We start from the raw sequence: 20,974 nt of genomic DNA, 5'->3' as shown, positions 1-20,974 counted from the left end.
TTCACGCAGTTAAAAGCTAACCTTAAATCTTGTGCTTCTCGGAATCAGTCCTTAATGAATAAAGGCGGCCTCCAGCAGCGATATTATTGAAAGCCTCTTCGTAACACGGAACGTTTTCAGTTAGTCGTCCCGTTTACTTGACCGAGTGCCTTGGTCGCCTTCAGCGTCCGCATATGCTCACATATGTACAACTTGAAGCGTGACGAGGATGTAACTGACCGAAATGCGTCTTGCGCACAATCGTTATGATAATTCGACGTGTAATCGCCTTGTGAATTATTTGTAAGCCTATAACGGTGCCAAGTATGGGCGTTGGCGCCTTAACCAAAGCACAATGTTCGAAGCGTATGATGAAAAAAAAAATCACAGAAGTAGTTTTGGATGCATGTTTTCAGTACATACTGACTTAGGGTGGGCTTTCACAGTTCTTCAATATACCAGGCGTGGTCGAGACCAGCGTACCCTTCCGCGCTTCTATCGTACAGTGATTAGAATGACCGTGAAATAAGGCTATGTGTATGCGCTGCATGGATCTGTCCATGTGAAGAGCTTGCCTTCAAGATCACCGAGTCAAAGCCCATTACAGAATATTGATAGAGCAGCGCGCTCCTTTGGAACTGCTTTTGGACAATTTAGCTGGCGCTTTGCAGTCGCAGCTACACCGACTGCTGGTGAGGGAGGGGGGTTAAATTTCACAAAGCTGTCGACTTCGAGCCGGTCCAAGCGAATGCTTCATCGCCATAGAACCAGCTTGGGTGGTACTTCCGTTTCGCTGAGGCATGTCTGTTTGGCTATCAGCCAAAATGTGTGAACTTTGCGCCTCATAAAGCGGAAAGCGTGGAGCACGCGCAGGCTGCCGATAGGCAAGCTGTTCCTCCAAGGTCGGTCAAGTTTGAAAACTGGGGGTCGTGCGGCATATGCTTTGTACGTACACCATAGTTATTTAAGCACCAGTGCCTCCGGAGGCCCTTATTTTAAGCTGATCGCCGATGTGCGATGGTGAAGCTAAAGTTGAATATTGCTGTGATTGTAAAGCAAATGGTGATGGTGAACCTGCTGAAGAAGAGTAATACGAACAAATTTATATGCGACAAAATAATGGTTCTCAATGTTAGTATCCGCATGTTTTATTTTTTTTCATAGCGGGGCGCTTTTTGGCTGGGCTAATGTGGTAGTAAAGACGTTTCGTCCTTGTGCAGCTTTGGGCTCATATGTCTTCAGCGCCCACTTGCTGAAACGCGACGTTAAAACATTTGGTGTAACGACCAGCACACCGAAGTGGCAAAGATGCCTGTATCGAAATTCCACGTTCCTTTTTCAAGCTTTGTTATCGCCCCGTTACACTACGTTCAGCACAAACCGTGCCTACGATGTTCGAAAAGCTTCGGGGCTGTAGTAGATCGTTTTGTTAAGATTACGCCCACTTCTTGCTCATTACAGATTTTTCTGGACACTACGTCGCCGCTAGCGATAACGCTAGAATATTCCATGGCAAGGGTATAAATGGCCGACACGCTTCGCCGCTTGTCAGTTCATCGATGGCCGATGCTTTGTTCGCCGCTATCAGTGCCAGTGTGCTGCTGTAATCTGACGTTCCTTTGGCGTGGCCACAAGTTTGGCCCGGATAAGCAGTTTCATTTTCTACCTGAAGTCTGCTCCCTTCGTCAACGTCACAGCGTCGTGACAATGTCGCTAGTAATGTGTCCTGTAAAGATATCGTGGATTCCAATGCGAGCGTTTGAGAGTCTGTGTTACGGTGACTCGACACTAACTGAAGACGGTGGGAACGTGAATACGTGCAGTGCCTAGCCCTGAATGGTTGCGCTTCAATCCGTGGGTATTGTATCTACGTATTGCCGAATGAGTTCGAAGTGGTGCTACAAATATATACAGTATAGGCGCTGCGCTGGTATATCAAGATGTCGCAATGGCGAAACGCTGCACCCAACTAACCGTATACTTCTCAAGGTCGAGCCTCGGTATACAAGGTGACCTCAACAACCCGTGTAGCTTAGTTTTTCCTGTCCGCTTTACATCAGAGGAAGCGTACGAAAAATCCCATTTAGGTTTGCACATGCATTCCCTTTGTAAGGAAGCAGCCCGAGACTAATATACATAGACCAAGGGGAAGCATTAATCAAGCGTCGCTTACCATTCTTTACACGCGTCGGACTCGTGCGCGTAGAACGAGCCTTGCCGCAACCTCTCGCCGCCATTCATTTTTCACCCTTCTATAGGCGTTTTGTTGAGGCATTCAAGTTTCTGGCGCTGTAACCTACGTGTCGCGCATTATATAGTTGGGGCTCAACTAAGTTTTGCGAGTGTATAGCAAACCCACTAGAGTTTCAATAAATATCGTGACCTATTAATCTAACTCCACCGTGTTCCATGTCATACCGTTAGCCTGTTTCTCGTCTATACTGCAACAAGGGTCGTGTTCAGAAAACTTAGGCACTATCTTTGCTTTGCGGAGCTAAGCTTTTGAAATCTCGATGAACGTCTCCAATCAATGGTATAGAAACTGCAGTAAACATACACTTAATTTGCATAAGCTCATTCAGTACTTTAGTGCAACATCAGCAAAGAAATAGCGTGCATTTTTAACGCAAATCGGATACGGCTGGTCGTGCGAAGAAGACGGACCCAAGGCTGCAGCTGAAAAGGCTGATTGTGTAGCTCTCAAATCTTCATAAGCAAACTTCTCGCCTACCCTTAGGAACACAAGTCTGAATAGAAGAAAAAACACAACAAAAAGTGCTTTGATTCATTTTATAAGTATTATTGTCACGTGTATAACTTTCTTTGAAAAAAGAAAAAAAAACATGTGAACTCTACGGTGAGAGCCTCATGCTCTCTTCGGATCGTCAAGGGATCGAAAAAAAGAGTTAACGTGTCTTTATGAAAATAGTCATGTACGCGGCAAGTAAAAACTTGCTGGAAAGGTTCACACAAACTCTTTTTATTTCTCTCTCTCTCCCTCTCTGTCTCAGAATGAATCAGTCTTCTGGGGTGCTATGCTGGGCAATGTCACAGGGAGCCGTATTGTCGGATTCTTTAATGGCGGAATTTTAAGCCAGTCACAGGGGAAGTGCCGGCCTTCTCACCAATCGGAATTGTGAAGACGGATATTTTGACAACACGACATAACTCGACGGGGTCCAGAGTAGCGCATTCCCGGAGAGAGCCTCTTAGCTCCAAGATGCGCCGGAATTAGAATTTTGCTGCTTCTAAAGTTTATCCATATCCTCTTAGCACTCCGGCGCAGACTTCATTATATAAGGAGATATATGAGTGCCGCGGTCTGATATATATGTCACATACTTTTTTCTTTATTATCAAAGTCTGATCTGTTGTAAGCTAACGATGTTTTCCTCAATAAAAATTTTGGTGCGCTTATGTTGGTGACACATTATGCCATTGGAGGAGGGGCGTTGCGGCTATATAGAGAGTACAAGTTGGCCATGGCGCCCGTTATGACGCGTAATCTCGTTTTACGACTACCACTGTATACGAGCAACTCGGCTTGCGCTTATAGCATCCCGCCCTCTTAACCAGGGTCCCTGCTTATACTGTTCCCCGTCGCTGGGCGCATACCGCTGTGAAGACCAAACTCCGCCGAAGCTCTGTACGGTGGTGCGAATCGAAGGGAGGCCGTAGTCTTCGCGTACGTTCGCAGATGTTTGGGACTTGTTTATGTTCAGCGCGCGTGGTATTCGATGCCCCATCGATTATACGGAAGCAGACGGTTCAGCTGCGAGGCAGAAGCATAAAACCGCGCCAGGCGTCGCACCAGGTGAGCTGCGAAACTAACGAGTGGTTTAAAGCGGCCCACTCGTCAAAAAGGGATCAGCCATAATTCATCATCATAATCATTGGGCACATCATCAAGACAGTTAGGAGCTAGTAGGTGCACCTATTGCTTCACAGGTGCGTCGTGGGTGCTTTGCAGGTTCGCAAAATGATTATGAGTTATGGTGTCTTGATCAAATGATTTGGCGTGCAAACAAGGTCACAAGAGACGTCAAGACGACGCAAGTGCATTCATTCCTGTGTTTTGCACTATTGGCGCGCCCGGTCTTTTTTACCGAAAGCTGTTTATGAAATCACTTTTCGGGTCACGCGTTGTTGTTTTCCGCCGCTGCCTGTGTCCGTAACCACATCGCGTGAAATTCTAGGAAAAAAAAAAAAAGCCTTGCACCAATGGCACAGTGGGCCTTGAACGCAGTTCCGCTGGGTGCCAGCGAAGTATTCTACCACTGAGCTACACCGGTGTTTTTTTTTTCTCATGGTGTTTATTAAAGTACTTGGGCAATAAAGACAAAATCAAGTGGACAAAAGTACAATCAAATCAGGAAAGTAAGCGTTCAAGTGTTACTCATAAACACTAAAGGCTAACAGCGTGAGTTCCTTACATGGAGAGTTCTTCACATTTTGGGATGTTCTTCAGCGAGCACTGAAAAAGCGTTTCGTCATTGATTCTCACACAATACGTTATCTTCTACCAGCAACGCGTGATGAAGTACCATATGATATGTTTTTCCTCATGGGTTTGCACAGCTTGTGGAAGACACGAATGCAAGACCGCAATGCAGAGCCCACCACCTCTTCAAGCGCACACTTCATTCAAATGGCTATCCACCTAAAAAACATTTACGATGAGCCAGACTTTAGACCGGACTGGTACTTTATCTTAGAGAACTGTTTGACCTCACCCCTGTTTTGTTTGTATAACACGATGAGCTACACCGGTGTTTGTTACTTGCCCTCAAACGTGCCTTAGGCAGGCTTGATATCTGGAAAGCAATCGCGTTATTACGAGTTATAAAGCGTTTTACAACAGTGGAAGAACGACCAGTCGTCGCACAATGCGAATGGCGTAATGAGTGGGCCGTCCAATGCTCCAAACCATCACAAGAGCTTGTTCTTGTTCCCCTATTAACTGTGGTGCATACCCACTTCAGCCACAATTCCTCATCGTCGTCAGCCACTGCATGGACAATTGGCACAAAAATCCTTGCAAGCCTCTAGCGGATACCATGCTTCTCAAAAGAATGACGAAAAATAGCATAGCGAATGCCGGCCTACTACCCAAGAGTTTTGTCGTTTGGCAGCATTAAATTCGGTTATAGCCACAGGGACGTCTGCTCTGCGGTATTTGAATACATAATTGAAACTAAGCGATTGCCTTGTTAATCTTCCTATATATATATATATATATATATATATATATATATATATATATATATATATATATATATATATATATATATATATATATATATCATTTTAGACCCACCATTACCTCTGTCTCAAATTGCATCTGATAGCCTGCATCGCTCCTTGCTCAGATATATACTCCTTTTTTGATTTTCGGCTTTTCTTTCTATATATTTTTTTCAGCCCAAAATTACGTTGTGTTTGAAAAACCATAAGCCTTATATTATAGTTAAAATCCCGCCGCCCGGTTCTTGGCCGATCCCCCTTTGTGGGTGTGCGCCAGAGTATCAAGGATCATCATCATCAAGAGTTTATTATTAATGACCTAGTGGGTACCAAGCAAGCGTGCTTGCAGTAGTTACCCAATAAGTGTTTTGAACAGACTCCGAAAGGCCGCTCTTCTAGCTTTCGCTGCGACTGTGCTGCGCCTACCGCGCATGCCTGTTTTATTTTTTTTTAAAGATCCATACTCACCAGCAGTTCATATCCGAACTTATGGCGCACCTGACCGCTTTCAACTTTTTTCGATCATTCGTAGGCGCATGAAAAAGAGGCCCAGTGAGTTTCTTGCCTTTTCTTTATTTGAATGTTACAAATGTATGTAAATAGAAGATTATTCAGTGAAAATTCCTGAAACATTTCACCCGGTATTTCTCCGGAACTGCGTCTGGTTAGAGGAGTTGCTGACCAGCTGAAGTAACGACTATGCAGCCATTACACAGATACATCAATCTCGGTGCATTGATAAATGTTTGAAACCGGGTTGTACCGTAAGATGCTTGTACTCGGACTCAAAAAAAGTAGATTAAACCTGGCCAACAACTTTAGCCATCCATAATAGCTCACAGCGCATTCAGAGACACGGACGAAGAAGGGACAAACGAAGAGTAGCGCTGTCTTCTGTCATCCATGGCATTCAAACCATTGCACCACCAGCACGTATATATATATATGCATCCCAGCCGTCGTTATTGATACGTCGAATCGCTTTTAAGCTTGGGTAATACTGCGCTGCCGACCATACCGATGCAACCAGCGTTCGCGAAGCCGCCTCAAACTTTACTACGGTTAGCGGTATTGTATCTGATTTGTGACCTCCTTCTCGTGTTTCTTTTTTTTTTTCGATTCTCCAAAGATTTGTTCAAGAGTGGCGAAGACCCTGTGCGCTCGGCGCAGCAAAAGAATGGCGGCCGTGCACCCAAGAACGCTGCTAGCCGACCTCCCAAGAACGCGCCAACGTTTCGCACCGTGCCTCGAACGGAAGTGGCTACGTCACCGGAAGCCCTAAGGACTGTTCTCTCCAAGCTGGTGGAAACAGGTAAGCGTGTCTTCCATAATGGAGCTAACAAACTGCTTTTAATTTTTAACGCGGAAGTGTTTTGTGCCGGGCCCCACCAAGACTTTGGTGTCCTGACACCATAGTCACGTCGTGTCCCAAATACGTCATATCCGTGACGTATTTGCATCATTGATATGACGTTGATAAGAAAATGTACGTTACCAAAGGAGAACAAAAAAGAACTCAGTCTGCGTAAAATTCACCCCTCTGTGAAGCGCGCCTCCGACGCCTTGGCCCACAATGACAGATGCCCGGTGCCTTACCGACTGAGCTCTCGAACTAGCTTGTTTTTATTATTGCTACTGAGCTATCGAGGGAGATATATACATTACCCTTTACAAACGCGCCTTTTATCTCTCACATTTTCTATCGCATGTGCTCTCCGTTGATGGAGTGGGACAGTGCCGCGGTCTGTGAATGGGGAAAATGCGGCATCACACCTACTAAGCCGATAACGAACGATTCGTCGATGACATAGTTAAAGCATGGCGGCCGAGATTGCGTGCCGGTGCGCTATCTCGGAGGCCATCGCTAAAGCGTCCCCACGTGCAGCAGCGAAAAGCACTATCTGCGCTGGCACAGGGGAGTCGCCGACGCTGTTCTGCTCTCTGCTTGTATAAGCGGGTGACGGCTCGCTGTCAAAGAAGCGTAGCTTTAACATGCACGAATGGTGATTCACCGCCGACGACTTCAAGTGCGTGAGAAAAATAGAACTGCTGCAATAATTGATTGATTTGTGGGGTTTAACGTCCCAAAACCACTATTTGATTATGAGAGACGCCGTAGTGGAGGGCTCCGGAAATTTTGACCGCCTGGGGTTCTTTAACGTGCACCCAAATCTGAGTACACGAGCCTACAACATTTCCGCCTCCATCGGAAATGCAGCCGCCACAGCCGGGATTTGATCCCATGACCTGCGGGTCAGCAGCCGAGTACCTTAGCCACTAGACCACCGTGAACTGCTGCAATAAAGCGCTGCGGAAAGGCGACGATGCCGACTGGTGATTGATTGATTTGTGGGGTTTAACGTCCCAAAACCACTATATGATTATGAGAGACGCCGTAGTGGAGGGCTCCGGAAATTTCGACCACCTGGGGTTCTTTAACGTGCACCCAAATCTGAGCACACGGGCCTACAACATTTCCGCCTCCATTGGAAATGCAGCCGCCGCAGCCGGGATTTGAACCCGCGACCTGCGGGTCAGCAGCCGAGTGCCTTAGCCACTAGACCACCGCGGCGGGGCGATGCCGACTGGTGAATGTCGTGCCTTCGTGGATTGAGGCAGGCGAGCGGGGCGAGGAGCGTTTGCGTGCGTCCGCGGGATAAGCTTTGCCTCCTGTGTTCCGAAAGCGCAGTGTGGTAGTGTATGCATCAGGACAGACGCACAGTTGGCCCTATTACTCGGGAGCTCCCTCCAATCTGTTTCTCTTCTTAATTGACGACGCGTTCAACGTGCGCATGTCCAGTACTAGTGTTTCTTGCGGGCTTGTTGATGTCATCTTTGCGCAGCAATCATGATGCGTTTTGTCCGGGTATCTTCTTATAACTTCAGCTGTCACTACGGTTAAATTGTTATCACGATCGCTAGTCGTCGCTAGTCGTCGCAATGGAGGTAGGCCATTGGGCTTCAACGTGGGTGCGTCCGCGTCGAACTGTGGTAAAGCTGCCGATAACCATTGTACGTTTAACGAATTTTCTTAATCACCACTCAATAAGCGCTACTTCAGTAAAGGCACTTTTCACTTTTTTTGTTATACCGATAGGAAGGAGGGATCTGCCACATTTTTTTAATTGATATTCACGTTCTGATTCCACATTCAAGGCTGCCAGGAGAGCTTGGAGTGGCTGCTGTCATCTCTGGAGGATGCACTCGAGGATTGGGATCCGGAAGGTGCGCGTTTCTCCACTTCTTAAACTTCATATATATATATATATATATATATATATATATATATATATATATATTAACATTGTTCGTCAGTGCCCGCTTCCCTCTGCAATGCTGTAAAGCCCTGAGGGTACAATAAATAAATATATATATAGGAATTGAACTGGCTGAATAGGTGCGTTTGTTTAAGAAAAGTGTCGTTCTGTGTGATGTGAGACGTTACAAATGTGGCACTAATTATGGCGAACGCTATGCTATGGCTTGCACAGAGAAGCTGTTTAACATTCGGCGAATTTCGTTTGAAGTACTACAGAGATTAATATCGCTACCATGAACTCGCTTATTTTTGTTTCAAATCTTCGCTGAGCGAAGATTTTTTTCGTGTGAACGATTATTAAATAAGTTTTTTTTGCTGCGAGAGCGTCTTGTACGTGGAATGCGCAAGCACGCCTGATTCCTGTACATGAATCATCTTCACTGCACTGGATAAGTAAACATTTTATTTCACTTTTTTGTCCCAACCACCGTTATACCAACGTACGTGTACAGTCGCCAGGACATAATTAAACTGTCTTAACCAGCTGTTCTTGCCCTCGTTTTCCGTGACATTGTTTATGCTATTGCGAGTAAAAGCAATTCATATTCGAAAACCTTCATTTGAACGTTGTCCTTGCCCATAACTTGGAGTTTCGTTTGTAAGCCACTAAATTTGGTACGTTTGGAGGCGTCGGTACCTTTTCATCTATATGTGTGGACGTGCACATCATCCTCTACAAGGTCTCTATGGACAGCATTTCGTTATTTTTTTTTTTCGAAAGAAAAAATTCCAGGCCTCATTTTTGCAACCGGCCCTCGTATAAGTACATTTCTGCGCTACGTCCGTTAATCTTCTCGGGAGATGCACAAATTGCATGTCCCGAACTACCGTCTTTATTTCATTTTACTTTTTACTGTGTTGCGCCTTCTGTGTGTAGAGCTGCCAGTGCTAAAAGATTTCGCTGCCCCCTTTAGTTTCGTGGCAGCTCCTGTTCTGAAATGTGTGTTTGCGACGCAGACCCTTCTTCCGTACCGCTGGTTCCTATACTTGAGGCGCACCATTCGTCAATGGAGAACGGCGATTTCTGCAGCTTGCTTCGCACAATGGGAATCCAGCCACCTGCGGACGAACAGGTGCGCCTGATCTTCGGCCATATGCCTTCTTTTTGTTTTCTCACCACCCGAAGTCTCCCTCATAGCAACTTTTGTTAAGGAAATACATTACGTCTTACCGTCAGTTAGATGCTGATTAATTTGTTGTAATCACGCTGACTTGCTATACTACGGGTAACGAGCATTGAACGGCATGTAAGACGTGCAGCGCCCAGTAACTGCATTCGTGTATTTATGGCTGATGTGTAGTGATGACAGTGTTCAGAAAGAAGGAACTGTGAGAGTTTGTCACCTGAAAAGTGTCTTTAACGTTGTATGGTAAGTCCCGTTCAGTCTTAGTTGCTAGGCATTCTGCATTGTACATCTCCATGTGAGCGCTGCGATTATGTCGAAGTTTAATTCCCCGCCCTGAAAGTTCGATGGTGTCAGGATGCCGCATTGTCAGTCTCTTAGAAATGAATGCCCGGTAAGGATTCCTAAGGCGTCTCTACTAGAAAGTGAGCCTGTGTTGTTGCTTTGTGGCAAACCCCACAACGTTTTGCAACGTCGACAGATTATTCGCTTTGTTAGGACATTGCCTTCGTAGTTCCATCGTAATAGAAGCTGTCGGGCGCGATAGTGACGATTCATTGCATGTACGTATTTGTAATAAAGTGACCATTCAATCCTGCGTGAAATCCTTGCTACTGCTGCGTCTGTAAAAGGTGTGGAACTTTAGTCAAATGTTCTTCGCTTTTAGTTTCACACATTCCATCAAGCTGTATATATATATATATATATATATATATATATATATATATATATATATATATATATATATATATATATATATATATATATATATATATTATATATATATATATATATATATATATATAATTTTTTTATTACATTTCAGGAAGCATATTGGCGCATCCCTGCCGACATGACTACCACCATGCTCAACTCTCGGGTTACTGTCGTCAAGAAAGCGCTAGAGGGCGACTATGGAGCGCCACTCCTGGTCGTGGGTTCGGCCTCTAACGAAGCGGCCCCCGAATTCATCTCGACAGATTCAGATTCCGATGACCCATCGCTGGTGATCGACGAAGACCGCGAAGCAGCTGCCACGAATGAACGAATTCCGAAGGAGAACTTAAAGCATCGCGAGGCTTTACAAGCGCTTCTGCAGAAGAAGAGAACCCGCCAAGACGAGTGAGTTTTTTTCTCACTCGTATCTGCTGTGTAGATCCCGTACGTGGTCGAATGTTCCTACACTGACGGAATGCATTTCGTATAGGATTCGTGGCCGTCGGGTGTGGAGGCACGCGGCGGCTGATCTCGCAAGTTGTGGCGCATATCAAGAGTCTAATACTTCCGGTGACGCTGTATAGTGCTTTGAGACATTAATGGTATTTTTGTCGGGTTAATTGGTGAAGCATAGCTCTTAGAAGTGGGGCACTAATATGTCATTGCTATTTTTTTAATAGTTATGTCATGACAAGGGGCTCGATTTCTAGACATTTAAGAAAGCGCATTTTAGGCTCCGAAAGTAGGCTGGCGAAAAATAAGGCTTTAGGTATATCCAACAGCAGCGCCAACTGCGCCATTTCTCCATTGTTGCGCCGAGCTGCGCCAAAACCATAAAATTTGCTGAAATTGTGCCACGCTGCGCCAAAATGCCCGAACGGCAGCCTCAAAATTTTCTTATTTGTGCTAATTTCATTGAGAAATAGAGACCACGTTGGCCACCTGCAGTTTGCGTCTTCAGTCTCTGCTAAGAAGTAAAGCGACGCGTCCATTGGTCCGCTGACCGCAGCGGATACCTATAGGCGGGATGACGTAACTTCTGCACAAAAAAAGCGTTGCCGCAGCCAACAACGCTTCGCGGGAGATATAGTTATGAAAAGTGGTTATGGCAGGTTAGGAACTAAAGCTTGAAATCTAGGCTCTATGCCGTGTTTTCTGCACGCGAGTGAGCTCGACGAGCTACGTACGCCGGCGTTGCCAGCCACCACGTTGCAATTGCCCACCACGTTGCAATTGCCAATTGTGTGTCTCTTACTAGGAAATGCATAGGACCGTAGCGTTTATCACGTTGTGCTAAACAAGCAACGCTTGCACGAAAATGCGAGTGTTCCCAATGGGAAATTAAACATGTTTTATCGTGGAATTGCGTCTTCCCGGTGATATATATCCGGATCCGTCGCTGGACATATGGACGCGCGTCATTGTCACTTTATCTTGTCTAACGCGACTTGCAAGCGAGCCGAGAACTCGTGCCCTAAACCTAACCCAACCGCAAAAAAAAAAAAAAAACAGCATGTCAATGGACTGAACGATGATGAGTGGGGCGAAGCGTTTGTCCGGCTGTCTGTCTGTGATTCTGTCTCTCTGTCTGTCCGTCTGTCTTTCTCTCTGTCCGTCCGTCTGTCAAGTTGTGCGTACGGGCGGACATAATTACAAGCAGTATCGGGTATTCTCGACTGCTGTTAACTTTTCTCAGCTTTAGTGAAAACTTGGTAATTTCGAATAAAGGGCTTGCCGGCCGAGCACAGTTCGATGGTAGTAATTTAAAACTTATGTTCTACTGCGCACCCAGACTACCGTTATCTTAACTTGTTGTACAAGGATTTCGGTTGTACAAGGATTTCGGCCACTAGGACAGGCTACCGTACTTACTAGCATACAACTACCACTGGCTGTCTGTTGGTTAGCGTTAACTAATGTCTGTTACACACTGTTAGGCCATCAGAATTGTCTTCAAGCCCAACCCAGGGGTGGCCTTGTGTGCTATTTAACGCGAAAGTGTTTCTTGCCACGGTCGAACAAGAATCGCCACACGTCATTTCTGTCACGATAGTGACGTCAGTAAGAGGAAACGTTGGTAGCTCTATAAAATAGTATATCACTAAGTTATCCGGCTGTGGCATCGTACCTTCGACTCTACGACTGACGACGAATGAAGTCAGACGCGCTGACTGCTACGCCACAAACGCAAGTACCGCTGGCGTAACCATGAGGGTGTGGGCGGAGGGAGGGGGGTTGAACCTTCCTCCTTTTTAAAAATTTATTTTTGCAATACGCTGCTAGCAAGTGCGGTGGCGCGCACTAATGCGAAATATATGCTTATAGCCTTGAAGTGCTGTGCGAGTGTCGACGGGACACGACTAGGGCGGTGCTGTCATTTTTTTGTTTTTTTTCATTTGCGTGCAGTCAAAAGTTTTGCACAACTTTGCAAGCTTCTTTGCATTGAAAGTTCTGTAGCTCCTGAGCAGCCAGAGTTCCGTAAACTTACTTTAGGCCACTGAATGTTTCCTGTAAACACTCTAGGCCAAGCTTCTGCGTGGCCCAACGCTTTTTTGGTAGTTGATCACGGAGTGACGTGCCTGTCGTTTCGCTGTGCATCCGTTCAATTCAGGGCGCTTTCTTGTTCGGAGGTAACGGGTGTGTCACTTCCTATAGACCCGATGATTGATTGCCGCGCGATTTCTTTTTTTTTTTCCCTGCGCCAACCGCGGCTGTTGCATCCACTACGTGGTACAGCCATGTGCTGAGTGTTTCCATACATCGTCTTGCACTTTGAGGCCGCTCTTTGCCGAGCTTCTTTGTATAAACGTCTGCCTATCTTATTGGCAGTTTTTTTCTTTCTTCGAGTCACATTTCACTTCACCAGGGTCTTCCGATATCTGTTCGTTGGAGGTGACATTTTCACACTCTCCCAGAAAGATATTTTCGTAAGATTTTTTGTTCTGAAAACCTGTTACTGTTGCGACCTGACAGGTTTTTTTTCGTTATTATTATTGTTTTGTAACCTTATGCGTTGCCATTTTTTTAGTGTTGCCTCAAGAACCCCGTAACAACTAAGTCGCGTCACAGGCTCCTGCCAATGCCGAAGCCGGCGTATGACATTCGTACTGTGAGGAATGGACCAAAATATAATAGCCAAGCTAAGCAACATTCTTATTACCCTAACACTAGGGAAAATTGCGAAGAAGCTAGGCAGATGCTAGGCTGTTCGCTTCATAGTTTTGCAGCACTAGGGCTAGCTTTTCACATTTTTAAATTTTTTTCTCGTAAGGAAGTTGTCGGGTTGGCGAACTTAGAAATTGTTCATTGTAATTATATAATTGATTTCACCTCGATATCTGTAGAAGCATGTTAGACGGCGTATTAATTTCTTTGTAGAAATCACCAGCTATTTATTTATTTATTTATTTATTTATTCATGTTACCCTACAGGCCCCAGAGGAGCATTGAGTAGGGGGGGGGGGGGGGGTTACAGAAAAATCACAATACATAAAGCATAAAAAGAAGTATATCGAAGAAAACAAAGAAAATTGTACAATGAAAGGGAGAAGAACAAACACTATAAGCAAATGCAGCAAAATACAAAATGAAAACAATAAAGCATCTTTATACAAAATCAAGAGAACATATAAATTTGCAGTAGCTCACGAAATTTGGCCGGATCTCTCAAAGAAACAATTTCATCCGGAAGGCTATTCCAAACTGCGATGGTGCGTGGCAATGCAGAATTATTGAATGACTGTGTGTTGCCGAAGGTGCGTCTGAAACTGAGATGATTATGAAATCGACTAGATGTAGCTAGCTCTTTTTACAGCAGAAGCTGTTATGAGATCACAACTCTGGTCACGCGCGGTGCTGTAGTCGTCTGCCGCCGCCGGTGTCCGTAACCACTATAGAAAAAAAAACCTAGTACCAAGGACACAGCGTGGCTCGAACACGAGTCCGATGCGTGCTATCCCAGCACTCTGCCACAGAGCCACGCTGGTACTTGGGACTTGTTCGCAAACTTGCCTTAGGGAGGTTAGAACAGCAAAAGAACAACGAGGCGTCACGCAATGCGAATAGCGTAACGAGTGGGTCGTCAAAGGCTCCAACCCATTACAAACGGTTGTCCTTGATCACCTATTGACTGTGGCGCATACCCACTTCAGGTATAATTCCTCATCGTCGACAGCCACTGCATGAACAATTGGCACAAAATGCCTTGCAACTGTTTCGCGGATACCACGCCTCTCAGAAGAGTGATGAAAAATAGCATAGCGAATGTCGGCCTACTGCCCAGAAATTATTTCGCGATAACAATTATATGGACACTATCCGCTGAATTCTGCCGCTGGCGTCACTCACCGTATATATATATATATATATATATATATATATATATATATATATATATATATATATATATATATATATATATATATATATATATATATGAAAACGCAAGAAAGAAAAAAATAATCCAGAAAAAGACTCCGGTGCGCGGAATGAACTTGGGCCCTTTAAAACGAGAGTGCCAGGCGTTAACTAACCACTGAGCCAAGGAGAGGCACTTCCTTCAGCGTTGAAACGGCAAGCTATTTATATCTACCACTTACCGCTGTAGACGGGCATATCCATGGGGACTATCGTGTTTTCAGCACTACCAGCAAGACGGGTAATCACATCGTCACGACGCGGCGGCGCCCGCTCTCGTCTCCCACGCGTACTTTTCCCCGTTGAGAGGAGAAGGGTGGACGCTCGCTCGCGTGCCCTTATCTCGCGGCGGGGAGGGTCGTACGTCTTCGCTGGCTTTGCGATTTCACCAGAATGATTCTGTTGTAGTTACCGGGTGCGCGAAGGTCACTGCAATCGTTGCATAGTCTCGGTTGGCGAAAAGGGCGTGCTTGTCGGACGCGGCGAAATAACTGAGCACTTATTCGCGTTCATCTGTACCTGTGAGTACGTTTCGTGCCTTATTTGTGGGTGAGAAACGCGGAGTACTTTTCGATCTGCTTGCCATTCTGCGCGTTACATTCCAATTTGTTGCTATCACGTTCATGGCTTCGCCTTTGCGGCAAAGCTGTGACCTTTATTAATGCCGTAGTCGGTACCCAGCAAGTGTGCTCGCAGCAGTTACCCAATGAGAGTTTTGTAAACGGCTGTGAAAGGCCGCTCTTCTAGCTTTCTCTGTGACTGTGCTGCGCCTTCCGCGCAAGCCCGGTGGGGGTTTCTTTTTGTTTGTTTTTTCTCTAACGTTTGTTTAAGCCTATCTTCGCGTTCGTGCTCTTCACTTAAAACAGAGTTCGTTGGTGCTATGGGGCGTTATCTACTGTCCGAACTGGATAGTTTACTGCCAGATACGTCGCGAAACTTTGTTGTTATTCATGCCACTCCTCACACCCGCTCTGTACGCGTGAAAACTGGCAGATACGGCGTGGGTTTTTTTCTATCCGTGGCTGTGGAGGTTATTTTAAAGACGATAGTCTTTCTTGGGGACCTTCGATGCGAAGATTTTTGTCTGGCTGTCTGTACATTTGTCTGTTTGTCCGCCCTTAACGGTACCCTAAACGGCACCAAAGTGGCCAAACGATACTCCAAATGACCGACCCCATTCGCAGCGCCCATCAATATTGCTCAAGATTCAGCGTTCATACTTGTGCGATTGCCAAATAAAAAGCAATTATTGCGCATATCTGAGGCACCATAACGACACGTCAATATTCTGTATGTGTGTCCATTACTAGAAAATGCATAAATAAGTAATTATAAGGACCGTAGCGTTTATCACGTTGCGCTGAAGAAGCAACGCTTGCACGAAAAGGCTTTTCCAACGCTTTACTAAAATGACACGGTGGTGGCACCTACCCATCGCCTTGCGTTCTACACCTTATCACCCCCTGAGACAGGCGCGCGTTTCTTCTGTCCGGCGTGTGTTTAGAAGAGCACTAAACTTAGACGTGAATCAAGTTAGACCGATAAATCATTCTTTGGTAATTATGCTGTTTTCATTTTCGCTATTGTAGGTTTATAGGGGAAGCGAAGATGAAGGTCAAAGTTTTTTAAACTTCTTGCTTAAATCTCCAGACGTGAATGATTATCAGCGTGGCGTTTTTTTTTTGAATATTTTAGCCGCATAGACTCGGCAAAATTTTACGGAACTTACTACGTTGACTCTTGGGCCCCCTTTGAGGGCTAGGTACTTATTAAATATCGATTAGGAATAGCATTGCGTAAGTCTTCGTGAACAATTGTGAACAAGCTATCACGTGTTATGTTCAAAAGCAATGGCACGTACTAGTGAACCCAATGACCACCGAAGCTTGTGCCTCCAAGCGCCTGTTTTAGTTTTTTTTTGTCTACACGTCGTGCCCTGCTGCACTGTTTTGAAAACGCCAATTTACCAACGTTTTTTGTTCGAGTGCGAGCAGCATCCACATATATGTACACGCGGGCACAAACATAAACAAGCGCACGGGGACAAGGGGCTACAAAAAGAAAGGTACAACTCCGCCTTCCCGGTATTCGTTCCTTCAACATTTTTTCTCAAATTTTTTCTGTCCGTTTACGAACCGGCTGCCAGCGTCGCGCTCCATCGGCTTATCGATTGGCACCTGCCATGTCGGGATCACGGCTTATATTGCGATCTGAAAACAGGATCGGCGGTCACTTGCTTCCAGATTTTACAATCGATTCGCTGAAAGTTCCGCGGAGCGTGCCAGCCAAGGCGCACTGGTGATCCGCGGCGTGACCGAATCGGCTCTGGTGGGAACAGCTTGCCCTCGTGCTTGCCTTGGCCAATTGAAAGGTTGTGTACCGTCTCTCCTGCAATCTTTTATTTAGGCTCTGAAGTTGGCACGCAGTTTTTTTTTTCTTCTTGTCTCCTTCTCTCATTTCTCGCACTAACAGCCATTTTGACGGTGGTATTTATTTTCATTACATGAAACGACACTGTTCTCGCGTCGTGGTTGTAACGCCGTTTCTTGTTCTGTAGCTACACCGAGGCATGGAGGTCGTTCATCATCGCGAGGCAATGTTCGGAACGAGACTTTGGGCTAGAGCCCGCTTCTATTTCGGCTGAACGATGTTCTGGGGGCTCTATGTGTTGACCTTGTTCACTCAACGTGACACGTTCAGTAACTTTTATAATATCGATTTCTCGAGGGTTTAGGCCTTCGAGGTATGATAGTTATTTCGGCCACTCTCTGAAATTATTTCTACCAAATGCCCTGCCTTTGTTTACCGTGTCGTTTCCACCAGCGCGTGCATTATCCTCATATCGCACTGTGTATTTATTGTGACTTGACAGCTGTCTGTTGCTGTGCGCATAATAATAACACACGCATAAACACCTACCCTGTGCCTTTTCATCGCTTTCTTTCTTCTTTTTTTTTTGACTGCGGAGCTTAAGAGATCTGCTGTAGAAATTAATATCTCTGCTATAAATTTATTAAGAATGTGGTCTAAAAACAATCCTGTCCTATTCACTGTTTTCTCAGCTCGTCCGGCACGGACTCCGACGAGGTGGGCTTCGCCCGCAGGGACCAACGGAAGCGGAAAAGGCCTCGCACCCGGGACACCAGGGAGGCCGAAAGAAGTGGTACAACCGGAACAGCGGAACACCGTTCCGACAGTGGCGAAAGCCGGGACGAGCTTCAAGCCAGCTTGCCCGCAGAGACGGCTTCCAAAAATGGCGACATAGGAAGAACGCCTCCTTCACCTTCGACCATGGCCGAACCAATCAGGAAGCGGAAACGAGCAACGCTGGTGGTGGACAGCGACGAAGAACGAGAATCGTCCAAGCGTGCCGAACTGGTGAGCGTCGACTCCGAAGAAGACACCGGGGCACTCGTCATCGCCGACGACGAAACGGCATCTCGAGCTGGCAGGGCCGCCAAGGGTGGCCGCCTTGTCGTGCTTGACGATAGCGACGACGAAGACGTCGTGGTCAAATCGTCCGGTGCCGTCACTGACAGGGGCGTTGAAAACGGTGACGCCGTCTCTAACGACGCCTCGAGAGACGTCATCGATCTGGACGGTGAAAGTGGTCTGAGTGACAGGAGGAGAAGGCGGAGTTCCGGGAGTCTAACTGGATCCGACAGTTTCGAAGGCTCGCGAGTGACTCCGCTTGAAAGCAGGAAGGAATCGCCGGCTGTTGTTGAGGACGGAGGTAGCGGGAGTGACGCCGACGACGCCCCCAGTGAGTGGCACGTTTTCTTGTTTGGGGGGTTATTCTTCTGAGACTTGTCAACGGTGAGCTCTGGCGTGCTGACCTATTCTGTATTTACTCGCTTACTGCATGCACTGGTTCTCATTAATCATCGCTATGTATGGAGGAGGACGATCAGTACAATCGACTGAGAATAATTCTTTTTAAGTGGCCTTCGCCTTTGAGTAGTGTTAGGAGAATGCTTGAAAGAACGGTAGCTTGGGCTGATCGGCTATATATAACCGATATGCTTGGACAGCGCAAAATAAACGAGAACAGATGAAAGAAGCCAACGCGGGCTCTGCCTTCTACTAAATTGTATTAGCGGAGACGCTGGGAAACCAGTGTTGATGTGTGCTGCTGTTACCGCGTATATTTCTAGTGTTTTCGGTAATAAAGTTTAGTTGAAAAAAGTGCGGGCCTTGGGTCATTTCATCTGATCTCGTTCATCTTGCGCTGCGCAAATATGCAGAGAGCATGAGAGGTCTTAGGAATTTTTTTTTGCATTTTTTAATCTTGATAGGAAAGACGCTTTTTTCACGAGAAGGGCGCACGTTTTTTTTTTTGTTTTGAATTGCCGTTCCCTTGCCACGAACCGTTTTAACCTTTCCAGAAATGATTTCACTGCGAGTGACCTATGCAACGCGTTTGATTGTTTGCAGTGCTCAAACTAGGTGATGGCTTCTGTAGTCGCTGAATCTCTGCCGACTGATTCAAGCCCGATTAGAGGGTGTTTCTACAAGGTGACCTCACCGGAAAGAGTTCATTCAATCAAAATACACGCGGCGACACTTTTTTAGGTGTTTAGGACATTTCCACTTGCGCACGCTGAGTCCTAGATCACTGCTGAACGTTGAGCGAGTCTATTCAGAACGTGGCCGGCGAGCACGAAAGAGCGGCGTGACCGTTTTGCTCTGCGTACGTTCTCAAGTGTTGGTAGCTGCGTCGATACTACGTCAACGAAAAATCGACGCATATTTTGGCTCGCGTCGATCTTTCTGAACAGAAATCGTTCGTGGAATGTAGTGATGCAATGGCGTGTTTTGCGAGAAGGCGCGCCTATTCGCGCATTCGAGAACAACCAGTACTCGAACATCGAATTCTGTTGGCGGGTGAAACCAGTATCGAACGAAAGATAGCTAGCGCTGTTTTGCTTTTTTTTATCGCATGCGTTGCTCAAGTGCGCACGCGATTATCTCTCTTTCGCATGTCTATTTTGCTAAAACGTTCAGCCGCAGTCGCTGTTCGATTGGTGCTGTGTATTGGTAGCGGCCTTTATCTCGGCTGGCGAAATGGACGAAAACAAGGGAGCGTAGCGCGATTTGAGTAACTCTCAGCATTCCATTCGTTTCTCGCAGCGGAACGGAACAGGTAGGTGGCGTAACGATTGGTTGGCGGCGATGTTTGTGTAATCCCGTGTTCTTATTTTTCGTTTTTCGGTATCTAACGCCGAAGGTTCGCGAAAAAAAAAAAAACTCTGAAGTGGAGCACTGTTACAACTTTTACTAATGAGTCACTACTATGTTTCCTTTGTACCTATGTGATAGGCTTCCTTCGCACGCGTTCATTAGCACATAGTACATATGGTGATGTCGGAACTTCGACTTTAAAGAGAACGTTACGGTGACGGCGACGGCAATAAGTGCCTGGAGTGAAATGATACTGCTTAATTGAAGCCAGAATTTGTTTTGTTAGTGCCTTTTCCTGTGCCATTGCCGTGCTATATCGCGTTCTAGAGCAGTTTTTTTTGTTCTTACTTTCAGGCCGACCTACCGCTAGCAAACCAGCCAAGGCCAGAAGAGCTGTCATCAGCAGCGATGAAGAGGATTAGGAGCTGGAGCTTGAAGACAGTCACACATCAGGATGCTATATAACTTTCATTATTTTGCGGCCGTTTTATGCACATCATCAACATAGCGTGTGCGAAGATATTTTTCATGTCTTTTTTTATCGAATAACATCAAGCAGTGCCTTTTATCAATCATTTATTGGCAGATCAAGATGCCGAGTCGTTTTATGGACATGCTACGCAATTTTGAAGTGCTTTTACAATAAAATATTATCTCAGAAATTTTTTCTTTGCCTTCTCCGCATAGTACGCGAAACTGTTGGTGTTGTTATGCCTGCCAGTCCACAGCGAACGTCCATGCCTCTGAAAAAGGCAATCTGTGTCAAGGCCAGCATGCGAGCCTGCCTGACGTGAACAACTCAACGGCGCAATCACGCGGTGGTGCCTTTCTGCTGCGCACGCACAGTGAGTCACCTCAGCTAGCGAGCCCGTCGAAGCAATCGGCGCCTTCCTGTCTGGCGAGTCTGACGCAATGCGTGGCGACGCCACTCGTCCTTGAGTGCACCCACGTGCAGCGCCGCGGCTCCAGATTCGATGAGAATGACGCGGCCCAG

General features: G+C 46.1%; 2 protein-coding genes across 2 annotated transcripts in view; one reads left to right on the top strand and one right to left on the bottom strand.

The window, feature by feature from the left end:
- LOC119172098 (uncharacterized) overlaps window positions 1-15,045 on the bottom strand; it is a 252,954-nt gene extending 237,909 nt beyond the window's left edge. The window contains exon 1 of the mRNA XM_075892932.1: window positions 14,982-15,045. The gene's annotated coding sequence lies outside the window, so the exon portion shown is untranslated. The remainder of the gene's footprint in view (window positions 1-14,981) is intronic.
- Window positions 1-20,642, top strand: part of timeout (circadian regulator timeout) — a 318,914-nt gene extending 298,272 nt beyond the window's left edge. The window contains exons 23-28 of the mRNA XM_037423870.2: window positions 6,353-6,535; window positions 8,380-8,448; window positions 9,500-9,615; window positions 10,493-10,788; window positions 17,862-18,562; window positions 20,335-20,642. Of these exons, the coding sequence (XP_037279767.2) occupies window positions 6,353-6,535; window positions 8,380-8,448; window positions 9,500-9,615; window positions 10,493-10,788; window positions 17,862-18,562; window positions 20,335-20,402 (1,433 nt within the window). The 3' untranslated portion in view covers window positions 20,403-20,642. The remainder of the gene's footprint in view (window positions 1-6,352; window positions 6,536-8,379; window positions 8,449-9,499; window positions 9,616-10,492; window positions 10,789-17,861; window positions 18,563-20,334) is intronic.
- The last annotated feature ends 332 nt before the right edge of the window (window positions 20,643-20,974 follow it).

The sequence above is a fragment of the Rhipicephalus microplus genome, chromosome 4 (assembly GCF_043290135.1).
Source record: "Rhipicephalus microplus isolate Deutch F79 chromosome 4, USDA_Rmic, whole genome shotgun sequence".
NCBI lineage: Eukaryota > Metazoa > Arthropoda > Arachnida > Ixodida > Ixodidae > Rhipicephalus > Rhipicephalus microplus.
Note: the sequence above shows the minus strand (reverse complement) of the source record. Positions and strands in the feature narration are given on the sequence as shown.